At 38.8% G+C, this 18,895-nt stretch overlaps 2 protein-coding genes across 2 annotated transcripts; both read left to right on the top strand.

The window, feature by feature from the left end:
• The first annotated feature begins 2,926 nt into the window (after nucleotides 1-2,926).
• On the top strand, nucleotides 2,927-3,904 carry LOC122444252 (olfactory receptor 11H6-like). Its single transcript, XM_043472989.1, has one exon. The coding sequence runs from the start codon at nucleotides 2,933-2,935 to the stop codon at nucleotides 3,902-3,904; it is 972 nt and encodes a 323-aa protein (XP_043328924.1). The 5' UTR covers nucleotides 2,927-2,932.
• Nucleotides 3,905-13,388: 9,484 nt separating this feature from the next.
• LOC122444052 (olfactory receptor 11G2-like) lies at nucleotides 13,389-14,324 on the top strand. Its single transcript, XM_043472849.1, has one exon. The coding sequence runs from the start codon at nucleotides 13,389-13,391 to the stop codon at nucleotides 14,322-14,324; it is 936 nt and encodes a 311-aa protein (XP_043328784.1).
• Nucleotides 14,325-18,895: the final 4,571 nt, after the last annotated feature.

Below are 18,895 nucleotides of genomic sequence, written 5' to 3'. Positions count from 1 at the left end.
GTTCCAAACCAATATTAGAAAAAAAAAAAGTAAATACCTGATATAAATTCATACATACCTATGTGCATATGCACACATATGCAAGTGATAAAAACAAAGGGATTCAGAAGTTTAGGTCATCTCTAAAAGAAGCAAGACAATTTCAACAGTCATGTCAACTTTTAGAGACATCTAGTAAACACAGCTTGAAATATTTTAAATAACTAGATGGAGATGAATCTTCTAGAAGTTTGGCATTTCACCACTTGCACCACAGTTTCCTGGGCCCTGCTCATCATGATATTTACCTATTACTACCAGGCTAGAAGCACAGAGCTTGACCCAGAAGAGAAAGCCTTTTACCGAAGAATAAAATGAAGTAATATTTTCAAGCCAGAATGAATCCATAGGAAAAAGAACTATCATAAGGTAACTCTGATATTAACACATAAGAGAGTTCAAAACTTGCAAACAGGCTCAAAAAGTGAATAAAATTGAATGTAAAAGAATAAAAGATAAACAAAAACTTCATACTTTAGCTAAACTGATGATGCTGAATGTTTGCACCATCATGAAGGTAACCAGACCAAAGGACAAAATAAACATCTACTCTAAAAATAACAGAAGATGATCATCCACTATTGGAGAAACAGGGTCCCAAAGGCCAATAATGGACTCCCAATGGAAGGGAACATTTGGGATATGATTAATAATCTTCTCTCATAAATACTCAACTTTAAAATTCATAGGAGACTATATCCCTTAGGAGAAATAAAACATAGTTTCAGATAAGTCTCTGTTTTTCAGCAAATATGCCAGTTTCTTTCCAAACCAGTATCAGTGTCTAGTAAGGTTAACCAGCTCTCTGAGCTATTGGCTGCCAAACAAGTCATGCCCTCCATCTTAGATGCCTTTTGCTGCAGCAAAAACAGAAGATAAGTCAGACCCTTGAGTTCTACAAGAAGATGGGTTCAGAAGAGGTAATATAAGACAACTCTTAGATGTCCATTTTAGCTCTGCCTTCTTTTGTGTGGCATGAAAATAATAGAACCTCAGGTTTATAAGTTAATTTAAGCAGATTCATCCTTGCAGGTAAGAAGTCTGGGAATCAGAGAAATGAGGGAGATAAGAACAAGGTAAGAGCTTCACTGTATAAATTCTGTTCTTATTAACCAGGAGTTAGTTGTACCCAGTCAAAACCAGATCTTTGGGGGAACAAAGATGTTAGCAAAGTGACATAACTGACGAAGCAGCTATGAGGAACAGGGCAGAAGAAGAAAAAAAACTTAAGCCTTCCCTATTTTAAGCTATGTTTGGCTCTGCCACAGAGAAAATGATGGTCCACTGCCTCTGCAATGAAGAAGAGCAAGGTGATGACTGAACAGTCCAAATTGGTGAGTTCACTCCCATATGGTTTACAAAGTCAATGGAATCCCCATACACATCAGTACCAAATATTTCTTGCTACTTTCTCTTTCCTTGTGGTTACTTTGGCTTCTGGGTAACTCTCAATTTCTCCTACAGAGGAATTATTCACAGCTTTGCTTTGCCATATATGATCTATTCACAGACTGAAGAGGAAACTTGCAGTGAAGTGTGATACAAAATTTTTCTCCTCTTATCTGTTATGTCACTAGTTGCAATCATCAAGATCATCCTTAAAGCTATAACATTATGTGATCTGGAAAGTATTACATTTTATCATGAATACATTAATAAATATTCTTAGCTAGAATACTGTTATTGAAGGTTTCTAGATTTGTATTCTGCACTTATATTTTCCTGAATAAGTATCATCACTCAATCATGTCACTTGGGTCATTTTCATAGAAATGATAACTGTCCCTCAATAACAGAGGGGATCCAGAAAATAAATTAATAAATTAAGACCAAATGACTGGCAACAGAATCTCAGGTGATTTCAGTGGCTTTGTTTTTGCTTCTCTCACCATAGAGATCACACAGTGTTCAAGACTAAGTCTCACTCAGAGTCAGAGAAAGAAGCTTTAACAAAGATTATTAATCAATTTACCAAAACAACTCTAACCTTCCATATCTGTAGTTGGATTGGGACAAAAGGAGAGAGTAGAAATCAGTAGAATCCATGTCCAGAGGGCACTTATGACTCCCATCACTGGCCTTGGTTCCTAGAGGTCTCTGCTTATGGGTATCTGATATTTATGATCTTCTGCATCTAACCATAAACTAGAAGAATAGCAAGTTTTCTAAGAATCCTGATATCTCAGGCAAAAATCTCAAAAGTCTGTGATATACCAGATCTTCTACAGTTTTTCTGGTTTCAACCTAAACCAAGATTTTATAGAAGTATTAAAACATCTAGTAAAAGGACTATTATGTAGATGTCTAGACTTTTGATATTTTTTTGTGTTAAAAAAGCATGATGAACACTGAAGAAACAATGGCACATGACATTTCTTGTCTGGGTTATCAGACTATCTTAGGAGGCTGACACTTATACTTCTAACATTGATCCAGAATAAAAATGAAATGCACAGAGTGTCATTGTGTTACTTGTTACGTTTCTCCTCCTCTTGTGATGCTTAGTATTATGACTCTAATTCCAAATCAACACAGAATTGAAATTCTATGTCTAATATTAAGGGTCTACATATCTTATTCTATAGATACAAATATAAAATACCTATTTATATTTGCAAGTATTGTCATTAATATCCTCCAAACTGCTTTTTTGGAGTTTTGCTGGGTCTAAGAAAATACTGAAAGAGGAATGAGAAAGTCCAAAATTCAAAGTCAGATCATATCTAGCATTCTCAAAGTTTGACAGTCTTCCACAGCATATTTACATTATTTACTTAATACAGTAATAGAATCTGAGGGACTTACAGATCTCTAAAAGGAAATATTCTTGAAGTTTAGAGAGTAAGGTCATCTTTGTCACTGTCATTTTTTCCTCTCCACCTCTTAGGAAGCCATGAATGTGTCGGGAGTCAACACGGTGACTGAATTCATACTCCTGAGTTTTCCCTGCTCTAGAGAGGTTCAAGTCCTCCTCTTTGTGCTCTTCTCTGTGTCCTACATCCTGACACTGATGGGGAATGGGGCCATTGTCTTTGCAGTGAAGCTGGATCACAGACTCCACACTCCCATGTACACTCTGTTGGCCAACTTCTCGTTCCTGGAGATGTGTTACATCAACACCACCATTCCCAATATGTTAAGGAACTTCCTGTCTGAGACCAAAACCATCTCTTTCACTGCCTGCTTCCTCCAGTTCTACTTCTTCTTCTCCATGGGCATTACTGAGACCTTCTTACTGCCCCTCATGGCTTTTGATCGATACTTGGCCATCTGCCGACCTCTCCACTATCCTACCATCATGAGCAGCCGTCTCTGCATCAACTTGGTTGGCCTCTGCTGGGTAACAGCCTTCCTCTGTTATCCAGTCCCTATCTATTTCATCACACAACTCCCCTTTTGTGGCCCCAATATCATTGACCACTTTGTCTGTGATCCTGGTCCTTTACTGGCCCTGTCCTGCATCCCTGCCCCTGGAATTGAGCTTTCCTGTTCTATATTGAGCTCTCTTATTATTTTTATCACCTTCTTCTTTATCCTTTGGTCCTACACCCTGGTTCTCAGAGCAGTGTTGCGTGTCCCTTCAGCCGCTGGCAGACGTAAGGCCTTCTCCACCTGTGGTTCCCACCTGGCTGTGGTATCTCTGTTCTATGGAACCATCATGATGATGTACATCAGCCCAACCTCTGGAAATCCAGCTGGGATACAGAAGATTGTAACCTTGCTGTACTCAGCAGTGACCCCACTTGTAAACCCACTGATCTACAGTCTCCGGAACAAGGACATGAAGATTGCCTTGAGAAAAATTCAGATGTTTACAAAAACTGGCCAAAGCAAACAAGAGCTCATGAGTGGACCAAGATCATAATATTTATTTTTTCCGTCATATTGTTCTCCATAGTGGCTGTACCAGTTTACATTCCCACCAACAGTGTACAAGGGTTTCCTTTTCTCCACACCCTCTCCAACATTTATTATTTGCAGGGTTTTTTGATGATGACCATCAAAATAACCTATTCCAACTTAAAAAGTAGATCTCTACTTACTGGCACCTAGAAATACAGACCCAAATTCATCTACTTCTGCCTAGACAATATGGACAATAGTACAACCGATTAAACCAGACCTTATCTTCAAAATAGGACCTGATAGACAGTAACTTGAATTAAATGACCTGAATCTGAACTTTAAACGCTTCTCCTATCCTGACTGCCAGTAACTGCTTTCCCTTTATCTGAGATCACTCTCCTCTATTGTGTGCAAATTCTTACATTTGGTTTCTGTCATAATTGAGCCAAAATTTTTATTTAATCAATACCCAAAAAATTACTAATGATCTTAAGCACTATGTCATAGTTACTTAGAGAACTCTTTAAAAGAATAGCTTCCCAGGTCTTTCTCCAAATCCCCTAATTCAGAATATAAAATTAACCCCAGAAATTCCCATTTTAATGTGATTCTGGTGTACCTAGACCAGCACCAGTTCACACACTGACCTTACAGAGCCACTGTTTTTAAAAAAAATACATGACATATAGTGAGAAATAAAAATCTTACAATAATTGATTGGGAAAGTGAAACAAGTTATGGTGAGTAGTACAGGTGATTCAAACACTCATGACAGCAGCAGTGGAAGCTTCTCTTGCCTCTATTCCCAAATTCTCCATTTATAGAATAAGAAATGTAATACAGTCTTCTTACCTTTTCCTACCTGTGAAAGATAATTAAGATACCTAGAAATAGGTTTACATTTTAAAAGATTAGCATGTAGTGACAATATATCAATACTTTGGGGTTAATTTCAAGAGAAGGAAGTTTGAGTTGAGCACACAGCTCAAAAGAGGCAAAAGCAGGCAGAGAGTAAAAGCCAGTGATTCTGAGATATGAGACAGGTGTAGGTGATTTGGCTCAACTATTTGGTCATAAATGTTAGTCACGTTGTCCTCTGGGGTTGATGCATTTCATTCAGACATTCAGTAAACTTTTATCTCTATTTGAATGCAGAAGATCAAGTCCCTGCCTTTGGGAAGCTTACATTATAGTGAAGGAGATAGATAAGAAGAAGCTGAACACATAAATCTCATTAATTATAACTACTAATTCCAGTAGTTTGAAAAATTTGTTACTATATGTGGTAATGGATATTAACTACAATTAGACTTACTGAAGTAATGGTTTCACCATATTTACATATATTGAATAATGTTGTACACCTGAGATTAATGTTTTATATCAATTATATCTCAATAAAACAAAAAGAATAAATGAGAACTCTACTTTTAGTTTTTCAATTAGCCTCCATACTGTTCTCCGAATAGCTGTGCCAGTTTACATCCCCACCAACAGTGTAGAAGGGTTCCCTTTTCTCCAAACCCTCTCCAGCTCTTATTGTTTATAGATTTTTTGATGATGAGGATTATGATCTGTTGAGGTGATACCTCATTGTAGTTTTGATTTGAATTTCTCTAATAATTAGTGATGTTGAGCATCTTTCCATGTGCTTTTTGGTCATTTGCATATTTTCTTTGGAGAAATATCTATTTACATCTCCTGTCCATTTTTTGATTGGGTTATTTGTTGGGTTTTTAGTTGTAGTTGTTATTGAGCTACATGATTTGCTTGTATATTTTGGAGATTAATCCCTTGCCGGCCACTTCATTTGCAAATATTTTCTCCCCTTCTGTGGGTTTTCTTTTTGTTTTGTTTATGGTTTGATTTGCTGTACAGAAGCTTTTAAGTTTAATTAGGTTCCATATGTTTATTTTTATTTACCCTACTCTAGTAGGTAGGTCAAAGTTATTTATATCAGAGAACGTTCTGCCTATGTGTTCCTCTACAAGTTTTATAATAAAATAGAGCTATCATATGATCCGACAACCCCACTCCTGGGCATATATCCAGAGAAAACCATAATTTGAAAAGATACATGAACCCCAATGTTCCCTACAGCACTTTTACAATAACCAGGACATGGAGCCACCTAAATGTCCATTGATGGGTCAATGGATAAAGATGTGGTACACATACACAATAGAATGTTACTCAGCCGTAAAAGAGAATTAAATGATGCCGTTTGCAGCAACATAGATGGTCCTAGAGATTGTCATACTGAGTGAAGTAAGTCAGACAAAGAAAGACAAATATCATAGGATATCACTTGTATGTGGAATCTTTTTTAAATGGTACAAGTGAACTTATTTACAAAACAGAAATAGAATTACAATCCTAGGGTTACCAGGGAGGAAAAGGGGAAGGGATAAATTGAGAGATTGGGATTGACATATACGCACTACAATATATAAAATAGATACCTAATAAGTACCTACTGTACAGCACAGGGAACTCTACTCCGTACTAATTAATGACTTTATGGAAAAAGAGTCTAAAAAAGAGTGGATATATGTATATGCATAACTGATTCACTGTGATGTACAGCAGAAAGTAACACAACATTGTAAATTAACTATGCTCCAACCAAAAAAAAAGATGCTATCCTTGAAACACCAAAAAAAAGGAATAAATGGGAGTATGAATACAGAAATTGTTGGGGTAGAATAGGGCATGGTTTAGATCTAAATGAGATCTAAATTTCATTAGAGATTGTCTTTGTTAGACAATGTTAGAGAATGTCTTTGTTAGGAAGTGATATTTCAAACTCAGATACTATATCATGCAAAGATCTAGGACAATAAACTCCCATGTAAGTACAGGTAGAAGCTTGTGATTTTCAAAGAATAAGAAAAGTTGATTTTGCTAGCTGGAAGGAAAATGACATAAGAGGCTGGAGAAGTAGGCAGCATCAAATCGTTTAGAATATTCTAGCCCACAATAAAAAGTTTTTATATGAACTCCTGGGGAAGCCTGCTCAATACAATATACTAAGAGGAAGGCAAAAAAAAATCCTTAGAAAAATCCATATCTTCATAAGCTCTTCTTATATTGAAACTACTTTTTTACTTACATGTTTATTTATATATTCCTTTATCATACTATATTCCACTTTTTTTCTTTAAGAATCTGAAGTATTAAAGTGCACTAAAAGAAAGAATAAGAAAAATATGAATTTAAAAAGGAAAAACAGAATGATGATTTGTGGATAATAGGATAAATGCTGACACTAAGTCAAGCCTGTAAAAGTGTTATAAGCTCCCTCTAAAATGAAATGGGAAATCATCAAAAAGGATCTTCAGTGTTGAAGTTTTCTCAAGTGTTGTTATGATTCTCTATAAAATGTTTCTTTGATTCAAAAAATGAAGAATGGAGAAACATTATCTGTCATATGATTTTCAATAACTGTAAGAAGAAACAAATCTGTTTACAAGGAAAACTAAATTATGACTCCTAGTTCCATAATTTCTTTCAAGATGATTCATACAAGGGAGAATGAGGTATACTGAACAGTGGTTCCCCAACATATCTGACATATATACATATAGTTTAACACAGCTGCTTCTTAATAGCATTTCTTAACAAGATTCAAAGGCATTATATAGAAATATAACTCAGTGGAAACAATTCTTTCCAGATCTAAGAACTGAGGTCCAAATATCTGCTTTCTGATAATCTGCCTTAATCCAAAAGTCTGACCTTCAGCTCACACTGGTCAGAGTGGCCACCATCAAAAAGTCTACAAACAATAAATGCTGGAGAAGTTGGGGGGGAAAGGAAGCCTCCTACACTGTTGGTGAGAATCTAAATTGGTACAGCCACTCTGGAGAACAATATGGAAATTCCTTAAAAAAACTAAAAATAGAGTTACCATATGATCCAATGATCCCACTCCTGGGCATATATCTGGAGAAAACCCTAATTTGAAAACATACATGCAGCCCGATATTCATAGCAGCACTACTTACAACAGCCAAGACAATGGAAGCAACCTAAATGTCCATTGACAGATGAGTGGATAAAGATGTGATACACATATACAATGGAATATTACTCAGACATAAAAGCAATGAAATAATACCATTTGCAGCAACATAGATGGATCAAGACATCATCATACTAAGTAAGTAAAAAAGAGAAAGACAAATACCATGTATCATTTTTTTTCCATTTATTTTTATTAGTTTGAGGCTAATTACTTTACACTATTGTAGTGGTTTTTGCCTTACATTTATATATGGAATCTAAAAAGTGATACAATTGAACTTACTTATATAAATAGCTTCACAGGCATAGAAGACACTTATGGTTACCAAAGGGGATACTGTACAGCATAAAGAACAATATTCAGTATTTTATCATAACTTATAATGGAAAAAAATCTGAAAAAAAGGGAAAATCTGTATGTATATGTATGTATATATACATATGCATATATTACTGAATCACTTTGCTATACATCTAAAACTAATAGAAGTATTGTAAATCAATTACACTTCGATTAAAAAATAATCTATTACAGGATTTGGTTGACTGATTTGAGGGAGGATCTAAGGAAGTGGTGATCTACTCCAGATTGTAAGTTGTCAATGCAAGGGCAATTCTAAGACTAGGTATCTCAACAAATCTTATCTATATAGAGGGCAGAGAAGAAGGAAATTAAAGCTGTAATTGCCTTTTTTTTTTAAAGTAGTAGACACTCATTTTAGCCAAGAGAGGAGAATATTTGGTATTTTATGACTGGCACAGTGACATTGTTTTTTTTATCCTTAGACAAAATTATAAAATAGCTTTGTTTTGTTTCATGTATGTGTCCAATAACACAATAGCATGACCTAGCTGAGAGTGTCAGAACAGCTTGTAATAACTTTGAGGTCTAGTCAAATCATTTATGGACATCTGGGGCTGCATTTATCCCCTTCAAGTTTTTTAAAGTCTTCATTGGCCATATGGTATGTGCACTTAGGGGAGTTAGAGTTAGATATACCGGTTGATTAATTAATCAAGCAATCAATTGATTTGTTAACATTTCCTTCTATCTGTAAGAGTTTTAAAGAAGGAAAAAGATATCATTTCAACTGCATAGAAAATAAAAACACTGAAATTAAGGAAGATCCCTAGGGAAGTGAATAACAAGCATAGCGATGTCTCTTGACATTGTTTTCCTTTAGCAGCAATAAATGGATCCTTAAGGATCAGGAAAAATAAGACTTACTTCCTGGCAGTCTCTGCTTATAATCCCTCCATCCCTCAGCAAACATATTCAAGAATTTTTACCACAACCATTTCCAGCTGTTTCCTCCTCGCTGGTTATTGTTAAGAAGTCTATCTCTTCTAAGAGAATAAAAAATAAACGTTTGAGAAGCTACAGCTTAGAATTCCCTTTGCTGATCCAGGTAATAAGATTATGTAGTGTTTAGAAGAGCAAAAAATCATAATGTACTGGTTTTTACCCACAGCACACTCTTTGAATTATTACGGTCATATACATACAACCAATATTTCTTAAACTCTTACTGGTCAGGCAATAGTCAAAGTACCTCCACAGGAATTTATCTCGATCAGTTATCTTCATAACAGCCCTTTAAAGAAGGTATAATTATGTGCTTATTATAGCTAAGTATTAATTTCTTATGACAAGTAAACAAAAGTTCTTAATTCTAAATTCAATAATTTTTCTATCATACACTGGGAAGACCCAGAGGGATGGGATGGGGGAGGGGGGGATCAGGATGGGGAACACATGTAAATCCATGGCTGATTCATGTCAATGTATGGCAAAAACCACTACAAAACTGTAAAGTAATTAGCCTCCAACTAATAAAAAGAAATGAAAAATAAATAAATAAAAAATTTTCTATCATATACAGCTGCCTACCAGTCATCCCACTCTGGAAAATTATCCTTACTTTCAAGTATCTTCCAGAAACAGATTATTCAATGTTACAACCCCTCACTGAAACTGTACAAACTAAGGAAGTGAATTGAGTTGTCATGGTTGGGAAGATCTCCTGGAGAAGGAAATGGCAACCCACTCCAATATTCTTGCCTGGAAAATTCCATGGACAGAGGAGCCTGGCAGGGTGAAGTCCATGGGGTCGCAAAGAGTTGGGCCTGACTGAGCAACTGAGCACACACTCGTGAAACATCTCTGGGTGGGTTCTAGGGAGAGAGCCAACAAATGAGTACCAAGGCTTCTACTGTCCTGAGCTTTGAGGGAAAATTAAAATATTGGTGAATGCCATCCTTGTACTGTGTATGGCATGGCCTGGTTCATTCAGACATACTCTATCTCAGTTTTTCCAGGGTGTTGACTAATTTAACAAGTAAACGAAGAAAACAAGGCAATTGTTAATGAACTCAGTCCAAGGGGCCAGGGTACAAATACACAGACATCATTGCTCCCATGTTCACAGTGCCCTCTATAATTGACGCAGGGTGTTTATTGGTATTTTGCTGTTTGTTTGGCTGATTGTTTGGGGAAATTTTTTTTGACAGTTTCAGCTCAGACTTGAGGCAGATAACGTCATCAGTCTTCTGTACAGAGGAGCTCAGTAATAAAAAGTGAGTAGTGATACAAGCTAATTAAATATGTTAGATTGAGCATAAAATGCTGATGGCAATTCCTGTTTTCCAGAACACCTTCCTGTTTTCTAGAACAGCTCTGTAAGACGTCTTGGCACAGAATTGCTGAGAGAGAAAAATTTTACTTAAAAGTGTAACATGATCGGTTTTTCCATTTTTCAAGGAGTACTCTGTTGCTGCTTAGAAAATAGAGGGTAGAAGGGCAAAAGTAGAAGCAAGGAGCTGTGTTAGAATGCTGCTGCAGAAATCTAAGGAAGAAAGGATGGTAATTTGAACTTGAGAGACAGCAGTTAAGGCAAAGGAGTGCATGATACAAGCCATACTTTAGAAAGAGAAGAATCCTGCTAATGAATTGGATGTGAGGGGTAAAAGAAGAGATGTAACAATGAAATAGATTATACCAGAAAAAGTAAGTTCTTCAATATTAACTAAGCTATTTAAATTGCTGAAAATATTGTGAGATGATAAAGTGATTAACATACACAAAAAAATAACCTTTTAGAAGGTTATTCCTTTAAATCATAAGGCTGAGCACAAGACTCAAAGCTCATATAAGATAAAGATGGCTGTAAATTACATACATTAAAATGTTCTCCTAAACCAAATTCGAAGACAGTTTTCTTTATAATTTCCAGAATACTTTCCCTTGAAAATAAAAAATTTCTTTTTTTTTTATTTGGGAGGAGCTTTTATTTTTTTTTCCATTTATTTTTATTAGTTGGAGGCTAATTACTTTACAATATTGTAGTGGTTTTTGTCATACATTGACATGAATCAGCCATGGATTTACATGTATTCCCCATCCCGATCCCCCCTCCCACCTCCCTCTCCACCCGATCCCTCTGGGTCTTCCCAGCCCACCAGGCCCTAGCACTTGTCTCATGCATCCAACCTGGGCTGGTGATCTGTTTCACCCTAGATAGTATACATGTTTCGATGCTGTTCTCTCGAAACATCCCACCCTCACCTTCTCCCACAGAGTCCAAAAGTCTGTTCTGTACATCTGTGTCTCTTTTTCTATTTTGCATATAGGGTTATTGTTACCATCTTTCTTAATTCCATATATATGCATTAGTATACTGTATTGGTCTTTATCTTTCTGGCTTACTTCACTCTGTATATTGGGCTCCAGTTTCATCCATCTCATTAGAACTGATTCAAATGAATTCTTTTTAATGGCTGAGTAATATTCCATGGTGTATATGTACCACAGCTTCCTTATCCATTCATCTGCTGAAGGACATCTAGGTTGCTTCCATGTCCTGGCTATAATAAACAGTGCTGCGATGAACATTGGGGTGCCTGTGTCTCTTTCAGATCTGGTTTCCTCGGTGTGTATGCCCAGAAGTGGGATTGCTGGGTCATATGGCAGTTCTATTTCCAGTTTTTTAAGAAATCTCCACTTAAAAGCTTTTGCACAACAAAGGAAACTATAAGCAAGGTGAAAAGACAGCCCTCAGATTGGGAGAAAATAATAGCAAACGAAGCAACAGACAAAGGATTAATCTCAAAAATATACAAGCAACTCCTGCAGCTCAATTCCAGAAAAATAAATGACCCAATCAAAAAATGGGCCAAAGAACTAAAAATTTCTGATATAAGCTCCTACTCTGAAAGAAGCAATACTGCCAGGAAGACAACTATGCAGTCTTATATTACAAAAATAAAAGAAAAGAGAGAGAGAGAAGTCATTAAAATGCAGTATATATCTCACTCCCTGTTGCTGCTGCTGCTAAGTCACTTCAGTTGTGTCCGACTCTGTGTGACCCCATAGACAGCAGCCCACCAGACTACCCCGTCCCTGGGATTCTCCAGGCAAGAACACTGGAGTGGGTTGCCATATCCTTCTCCAATGCATGAAAGTGAAAAGTGAAAGTGAAGTCACTCAGTCATGTCTGACTCTTTGCGACCCCATGGACCGCAGCCTACCAGGCTCCTCCATCCATGGGATCTTCCAGGCAAGAGTACTGGAGTGGGTTGCCATTGCCTTCTCCAAATAGAGACCTTACCGTTAGAAAAGAATGTTGACAATTGGAGCTTTCACATACTATCAGTAGGAGTGATAAATAGTGCAATAATGATGGAACACTGTTGAACTTACCTACTGAAGGTAAAGATACACATGCTCTTATGATCTAGCCTACAGAAATGCATGCATGTGTGAACCAGGAAAAGAGAACTATATTCATAGTACCATTACTCCTAACAGCGCCAAACTAGAAACAGCCAAAATAGTCATCTATAGTACAATGGTTTAATAAGTGGTGGTTTATTCATAGAGTATAGTGGGGTATAAATGGACACACTCTAGATGCATGTGACAACATGAATGTAAAAAACCTTACTGTTGAACAAAAGAAGCCATCCAAATACTACATATACTAGGATTTCAATTATGTAAAATAAAAGCCAAGCAAAACTAAAAAAAAATCTTTCCGAATGCATACTTAGTTATTAAAGAAAAATAGGGAGGTGATTACCATTAGGAAAGGAGAATGTTAACAATGGAGGGACTAAGAGGCAGAGGATAGTCATCCTTTTATTGGGATGGAGGATAAGAGATTCTAAAGTGCAAGTGATTCTCTATTTCTCAACTTCAGTGATAGTTACTGCAGAGTTCTATATATAAAGACTTAAATGTTGAACATGTTTCCATACATTTCACAATAAGTAAATATCTCTATATATACTGATATTCATTGACTTGTGTTTTTATAATCCAACTGCTAAACTAGGACAGTAATTCAGGTTTAGACTAAAATAGTAACTATTGATACATAAATGTGTATTTCATTCCCCAGAGTGAATTCATATCTGGGTTCTCACCTGTCTTTACAATCATTCAATAATGCGATGGTGTTTTCACAGCCCGCAGACTCATGAAAATCTACAACACCCCCAACACCTCCAGCGCCATCACTGGCTTCATCCTCCTGGGCTTCCCTTGCCCCAGGGAGGGGCAGATTCTCCTCTTTGTGCTCTTCTCTGCTGTCTACCTCCTGACCCTCATGGGCAACGGTTCTATCATCTGTGCTGTGTGCTGGGATCAGAGACTCCACACCCCCATGTACATCCTGCTCGCCAACTTCTCCTTCCTGGAGATCTGGTATGTCACCTCCACTGTCCCCAACATGTTGGCCAACTTCCTCTCTGACAACAAGCTCATCTCCTTCTCTGGGTGTTTTCTACAGTTCTACTTTTTCTTCTCCTTGGGTTCTACAGAATGTTTTTTCTTGGCTATTATGGCACTTGATACATACCTTGCCATCTGCTGGCCTCTACATTACCCCACTCTCATGACTAGACATCTCTGCACCAATCTTGTGATCAGCTGCTGGGTATTTGGTTTCCTCTGGTTCTTGATTCCCATCATCATCATTTCCCAAATGTCCTTCTGTGGGTCCAGGATTATTAACCACTTCCTGTGTGACCCAGGTCCCTTGTTGGCCCTCACCTGTACCAGAGTCCCTGTAATAGAGTTAACTAGCTCCACCTTAAGTTCTCTCCTCTTATTTATCCCCTTTCTCTTCATCATGGTGTCCTATGCTCTGGTCCTACAAGCTGTCCTGAAGGTCCCTTCAGCAGCTGGACGAAGAAAAGCTTTCTCCACCTGTGGGTCCCATCTGACTGTGGTTTCTCTTTTCTATGGATCAGTGATGGTCATGTATGTGAGCCCAACATCTGAACATGATGCTGGAATGCAGAAGATAGTGACTTTGTTTTATTCTGTAGTTACTCCACTCATTAATCCTGTAATATATAGTCTGAGAAACAAAGATATGAAACATGCTATGAAGAAATTATTAGGAACATAAAAGTGAGGATCTTCACCAGCCCAGGTGGGATGCATGAGACAAGTGCTCGGGCCTGGTGCACTGGGAAGACCCAGAGGAATCAGGTGGAGAGGGAGGTGGGAGGGGGGATCGGGATGGGGAATACGTGTAAATCTATGGCTGATTCATATCAATGTATGACAAAAAAAAAAAAAGTGAGGATCTTGATTTAAAATATTTGGGGGGACAAAAGCTGTTTTAATTTCTTGGTTAAAAAGAAGACTGACTGTAGGACTATAAGGCATCTCAAAGATGTACTGCATATCCCCAATTTTGCAAATGATAGAGCCATAGATTGAAAAACTGAGTTTAGTTTGCTGGGAAATATAATTAAATATAAATTTCCTGCCAATCTAGGAAATTGGCAGGAATGGTGGAAGCTCCACATTGTGGAAGCTCCACAATGGGGGAAGAGAATAAAGCAGTTTTATTACTTAATATCTATGGGTGTGAGAGTTGGACCATAAAGAAAGCAGAGGAATTGATGCTTTTGAACTGTGGTGTTGGAGAAAACTCTTGAGAGTCCCTTGGACTGCAAAGAGATCAAACCAGTCAATCCTAAAGGAAATCAGTTTTGAATATTCACTGGCAGGACTGAAGCTCCAATACTTTGGCCACCTGATGTGAAGAACTGACCTATTGGAAAAGACCCTGATGCTGAGAAATATTGAAAGCAGGAGGAGAAGGGGATGACAGAAGATGAGATGGTTGAATGGCATCACTGACTCGATGGACATGAGTTTGAGAAAGCTCAAGGAGTTGGTGATGGACAGGAAAGCCTGGAGTGCTGCAGTCCCCGGGGTCGCAAAGAGTCAGACATGACTGAGCAACTGAACTGAACTGACTGATGACTGAATAAGCATTAAAGCAGGAGACTATGGGCATCACAGGCAACCCACTGAGAAATGTAAAAGACTGAAAGAAATTTCATCCTTTTATAGTCAAGCAAGTACAACCCATTACATACAAGTTCTCAAGATAAACAAAAACTAATCCTCAAAAAGACTTGACCATTTTATCACACATAATCAATTCATCCTAGATTCACCTGGTAATTGGACTGGCCATCTGTGTTTGCTAATTGGCTTCACACAAAGGAAAAAGGACATTTCTATATAACAGGAGGTAGTTTTCAACTTGGAAATTAGGCCACCAATGTTAGGCTCCTATCTTCCCACAGGAAATGTAAGATTGGGGCCTTTCTATCTTGATTATTACATTTCAGAGAGACTTCCCAGGTCCTTGACAGAGACATTCCTAGGTCATAAATCTGGCAAGGCTGTTGAAAACCCCTTAAAATTTAAAACTTTTTAATTTTATATTCATTTCAATGACAGAGAAACAAGTACAAGTTTTCTAAAGTAAGTGCTCTGAGGAAGAGGCGAAACTCCCTTCATCTTCAGCATGGATACTTACACCTCTTTTTTTTTTTTTTTTTTTTGGTATTTGCTTTTACACATTGTACAATCCTAGGGCAAAACTTGTCTCCTATTACTCTTCCAACACCAACAAACTCTTTACTCTTCTGTCAGTGCTTATATTTCTGTCTTCTAAAACATCTATCATGATAACATCAATTTTAACATTGTATATATCTTCATGTCAATATGAAAAATAGTATCAGCACAATAAAAGTGGCAAATATATGAAAAAAAAGTAAAGAGCAAAGGAAAGCTTTTTAAATATCTAAAAAGACATTCTAGAGGGGGAGGAGCCAAGATGGCGGAGGAGTAGGACCGGGAGACCACTTTCTCTCCTACAAATTCATCAAAAGAATAACCGAATGCAGAGCAAACTTCACAAAACAACTTCTGATCGCTAGCTGAGGTCATCAGGCGCCCAGAAAAGCAGACCATTGTCTTCGAAGGGAGGTAGGACAAAGTGTAAAAGATGGAGAGTGAGACAGGAGAGCTAAGGACGGAGACCCGTCCCGGGAAGGGAGTCTTAGGCGGCCTTGCTTGGGCTAGGGTCCGGGCCTGAGTGCCCTGAGGACAATCGGGGGGAGCTTCTGTGAGGTGCCAACTTGAACTGTGGGAGACCAAAGGAGAGAGAGAAAATTGACCGGCCGGAACACACTGCCGGCCGTTCGCAGAACAAAGGGACGGGGAAAGTCCCGAGAAGAGCTCGCAGGCTGCGGACCGGCCCAGCCCCGCCGGAGGCAGGAGGCAGGGGGGAGGGGAAGGTCGCGGCGAGACACAGGGCGCAGGCACCCGACCGGCGCGGGGCGGGGACTGGGGCTGGGGACGCGGAGGGCGGAAGGCGCGCGCACCCGTCTGGCGCCAGCGGAAACTGAGACTGGGTCCGCGGAAGGGAGTGGGTGCGCCACACCTGGGGATAGCGCGCCCACCAAGCCCCTGGCTGCCTGGACCGCTCTGACGGGGAAGGCACGGAGAGCAGGCGCAGCTTTTCCTTCCGCGCTTTTGTGTAACACCCGAGGGCTGGAACCTCGCGCAGCGCGGGGCGCGCTCCATATAGAACAGCCGGGAGCCTGAGCAGCGCAGACGGAGAAAGCAGCGTCAGCCCCTTCCGGCAGCGCCAGCCCGCCCCGCAGGGCCAGCCCCTCCCCGCAGCGTCAGCCCCGCCCCCGCAGGGCCAGCCCCTCCCCGCAGCGTCAGCCCCGCCCCGCAGCGCCAGCCCCGCCCCGCAGCGTCAGCCCCTCCCAGCAGCGCAACGGAACTAGCTACCTGAATAAGAGTCCGCCTCCGGCCGCCTGTGTCAGAGCGGAAATGAGCCTCTGAAGAGACCGGCAAACAGAAGCCAAATAAACAAAGGGAACCGCTTCAGAAGGGACTGGTGCAACAGATTAAAATCCCTGAAGAAAACACCGACTTCACCGGAAGGGCCCTGTAGATATCGAGAAGTGCAAGCTGGAACGAGGAGCTATCTGAAACTGAGCCGAACCCACACTGACCCCAACAGCTCCAGAGAAATTCCTAGACATATTTTTACTTTTTTTTTTATTTTTCTGTTTTTTGTAAGTAAGGAAAAAAAAAAAATTTTTTTTTCTTTTTATATTTTTCTTTTTTATTTTTTCTCTTTTATTTTCCTTTAAAATTCCCTATTACTCCCCCATTACTCCTTAACTTTCATTTTCATAGATTTTTACGATTTTTTTAATTAGGGGGAAAAAAAATTTTTTCTTTCTTTTCTTTTTTCTTTTTCTTTTCTCTTTTTCTTCTTTTTTTTTCTTTCCTTTTTCTCTTCTATTTTCTTTTTCTCTTCTTTTTAAAGTCCTCTAGTACTCCTCTACTACTCTTCATTTTCATCTTCACTACACTATAACCTTACAAAAAAAAAAAAAAAGAGAAGCCCTATCTTAAAACCGAAGATTATTCCCTCCCAATCTTGACTCTCTGTTTTCTACCTCAGAACACCTCTATTTCCTCCTTTCCCCTTCTCTTCCCCATCCAATTCTGTGAATCCTTGTAGGTGTCTGAGATACGAGAACACTCTGGGAACAGACAGCTGCGTAGATCTGTCTCTCTCCTCTTGAGTCCCCCTTTTTCTCCTCCTACTCATCTCTATCTCCCTCCTCCCTTTTCTCCTGTTCATGTAACTCTGTGAACCTCTCTTGGTGTCCCTAACGGGGGAGAATCTTTTCGCCATTAACCTAGAAGTTTAATTATCAGAGCTGATGTAAGAGCATAGTGGAGAAGTATCCATAGAGACTACAGGAAAAGAATGATAAACTGAATCCAGAGCAGGAAACTTAAGCCCAAAACTGAGAAACCAGAAAACTCCTGACTACATGGAACTTTAAATGATAAGTGACCGTCCAAAAGCCCCCATACCTACACTGAAACCAACCACCACCCAAGAGCCAATAAGTTTTAGAGCAAGACATACCACGCAAATTCTCCAGCAACACAGGAACATAGCCCTGAATGTCAACATACAGGCTACCCAAGGTCACACCTAACACATAGACCCAACTCAAAACTCATTACTGGGCACTCCATTGCTCTCCAAAGAGAAGAAATCAAGTTCAACGCACCAGTACACTGACGCAAGCTTCCCTAACCAGGAAACCTTGACAAGCCAAACGTCCAACCCCACCCACTGGGTAAATCCTCCACAATAAAAAGGAACCACAGACCTCCAGAATACAGAAAGTCCACTCCAGAAACAGCAATCTAAACAAGATGAAAAGGCAAAGAAATACCCAACAGGTAAAGGAACAAGAAAAATGCCCACCAAGTCAAGCAAAAGAGGAGGAGATAGGGAATCTACCTGAAAAAGAATTTAGAATAATGATAATAAAAATGATCCAAAATCTTGAAAACAAAATGGAGTTACAGATAAATAGCTTGGAAACAAAGATTGAAAAGATACAAGAATTGTTTAATAAAGACATAGAAGAAATAAAAAAGAGTCAATTAAAAATGAATAATGCAATGAATGAGATCAAAAACACTCTGGAGGGAACCAAGAGTAGAATAACGGAGGCAGAAGATAGGATAAGTGAGGTAGAGATAAAATGGTGGAAATAAATGAAGCAGAGAGGAAATAAGAAAAAAAGGATCAAAGAATGAGGACAACCCTCAGGACTCTCT

This window comes from Cervus canadensis, chromosome 6 (genome assembly GCF_019320065.1).
Source record: "Cervus canadensis isolate Bull #8, Minnesota chromosome 6, ASM1932006v1, whole genome shotgun sequence".
Classification (NCBI taxonomy): domain Eukaryota; kingdom Metazoa; phylum Chordata; class Mammalia; order Artiodactyla; family Cervidae; genus Cervus; species Cervus canadensis.
Note: the sequence above shows the minus strand (reverse complement) of the source record. Positions and strands in the feature narration are given on the sequence as shown.

Coding starts and splice junctions, on each gene's coding strand:
- LOC122444252 (XM_043472989.1), top strand. CDS start 2,933: ATGAATGTGTCGGGAGTCAACACGGTGACTGAATTCATACTCCTGAGT.
- LOC122444052 (XM_043472849.1), top strand. CDS start 13,389: ATGAAAATCTACAACACCCCCAACACCTCCAGCGCCATCACTGGCTTC.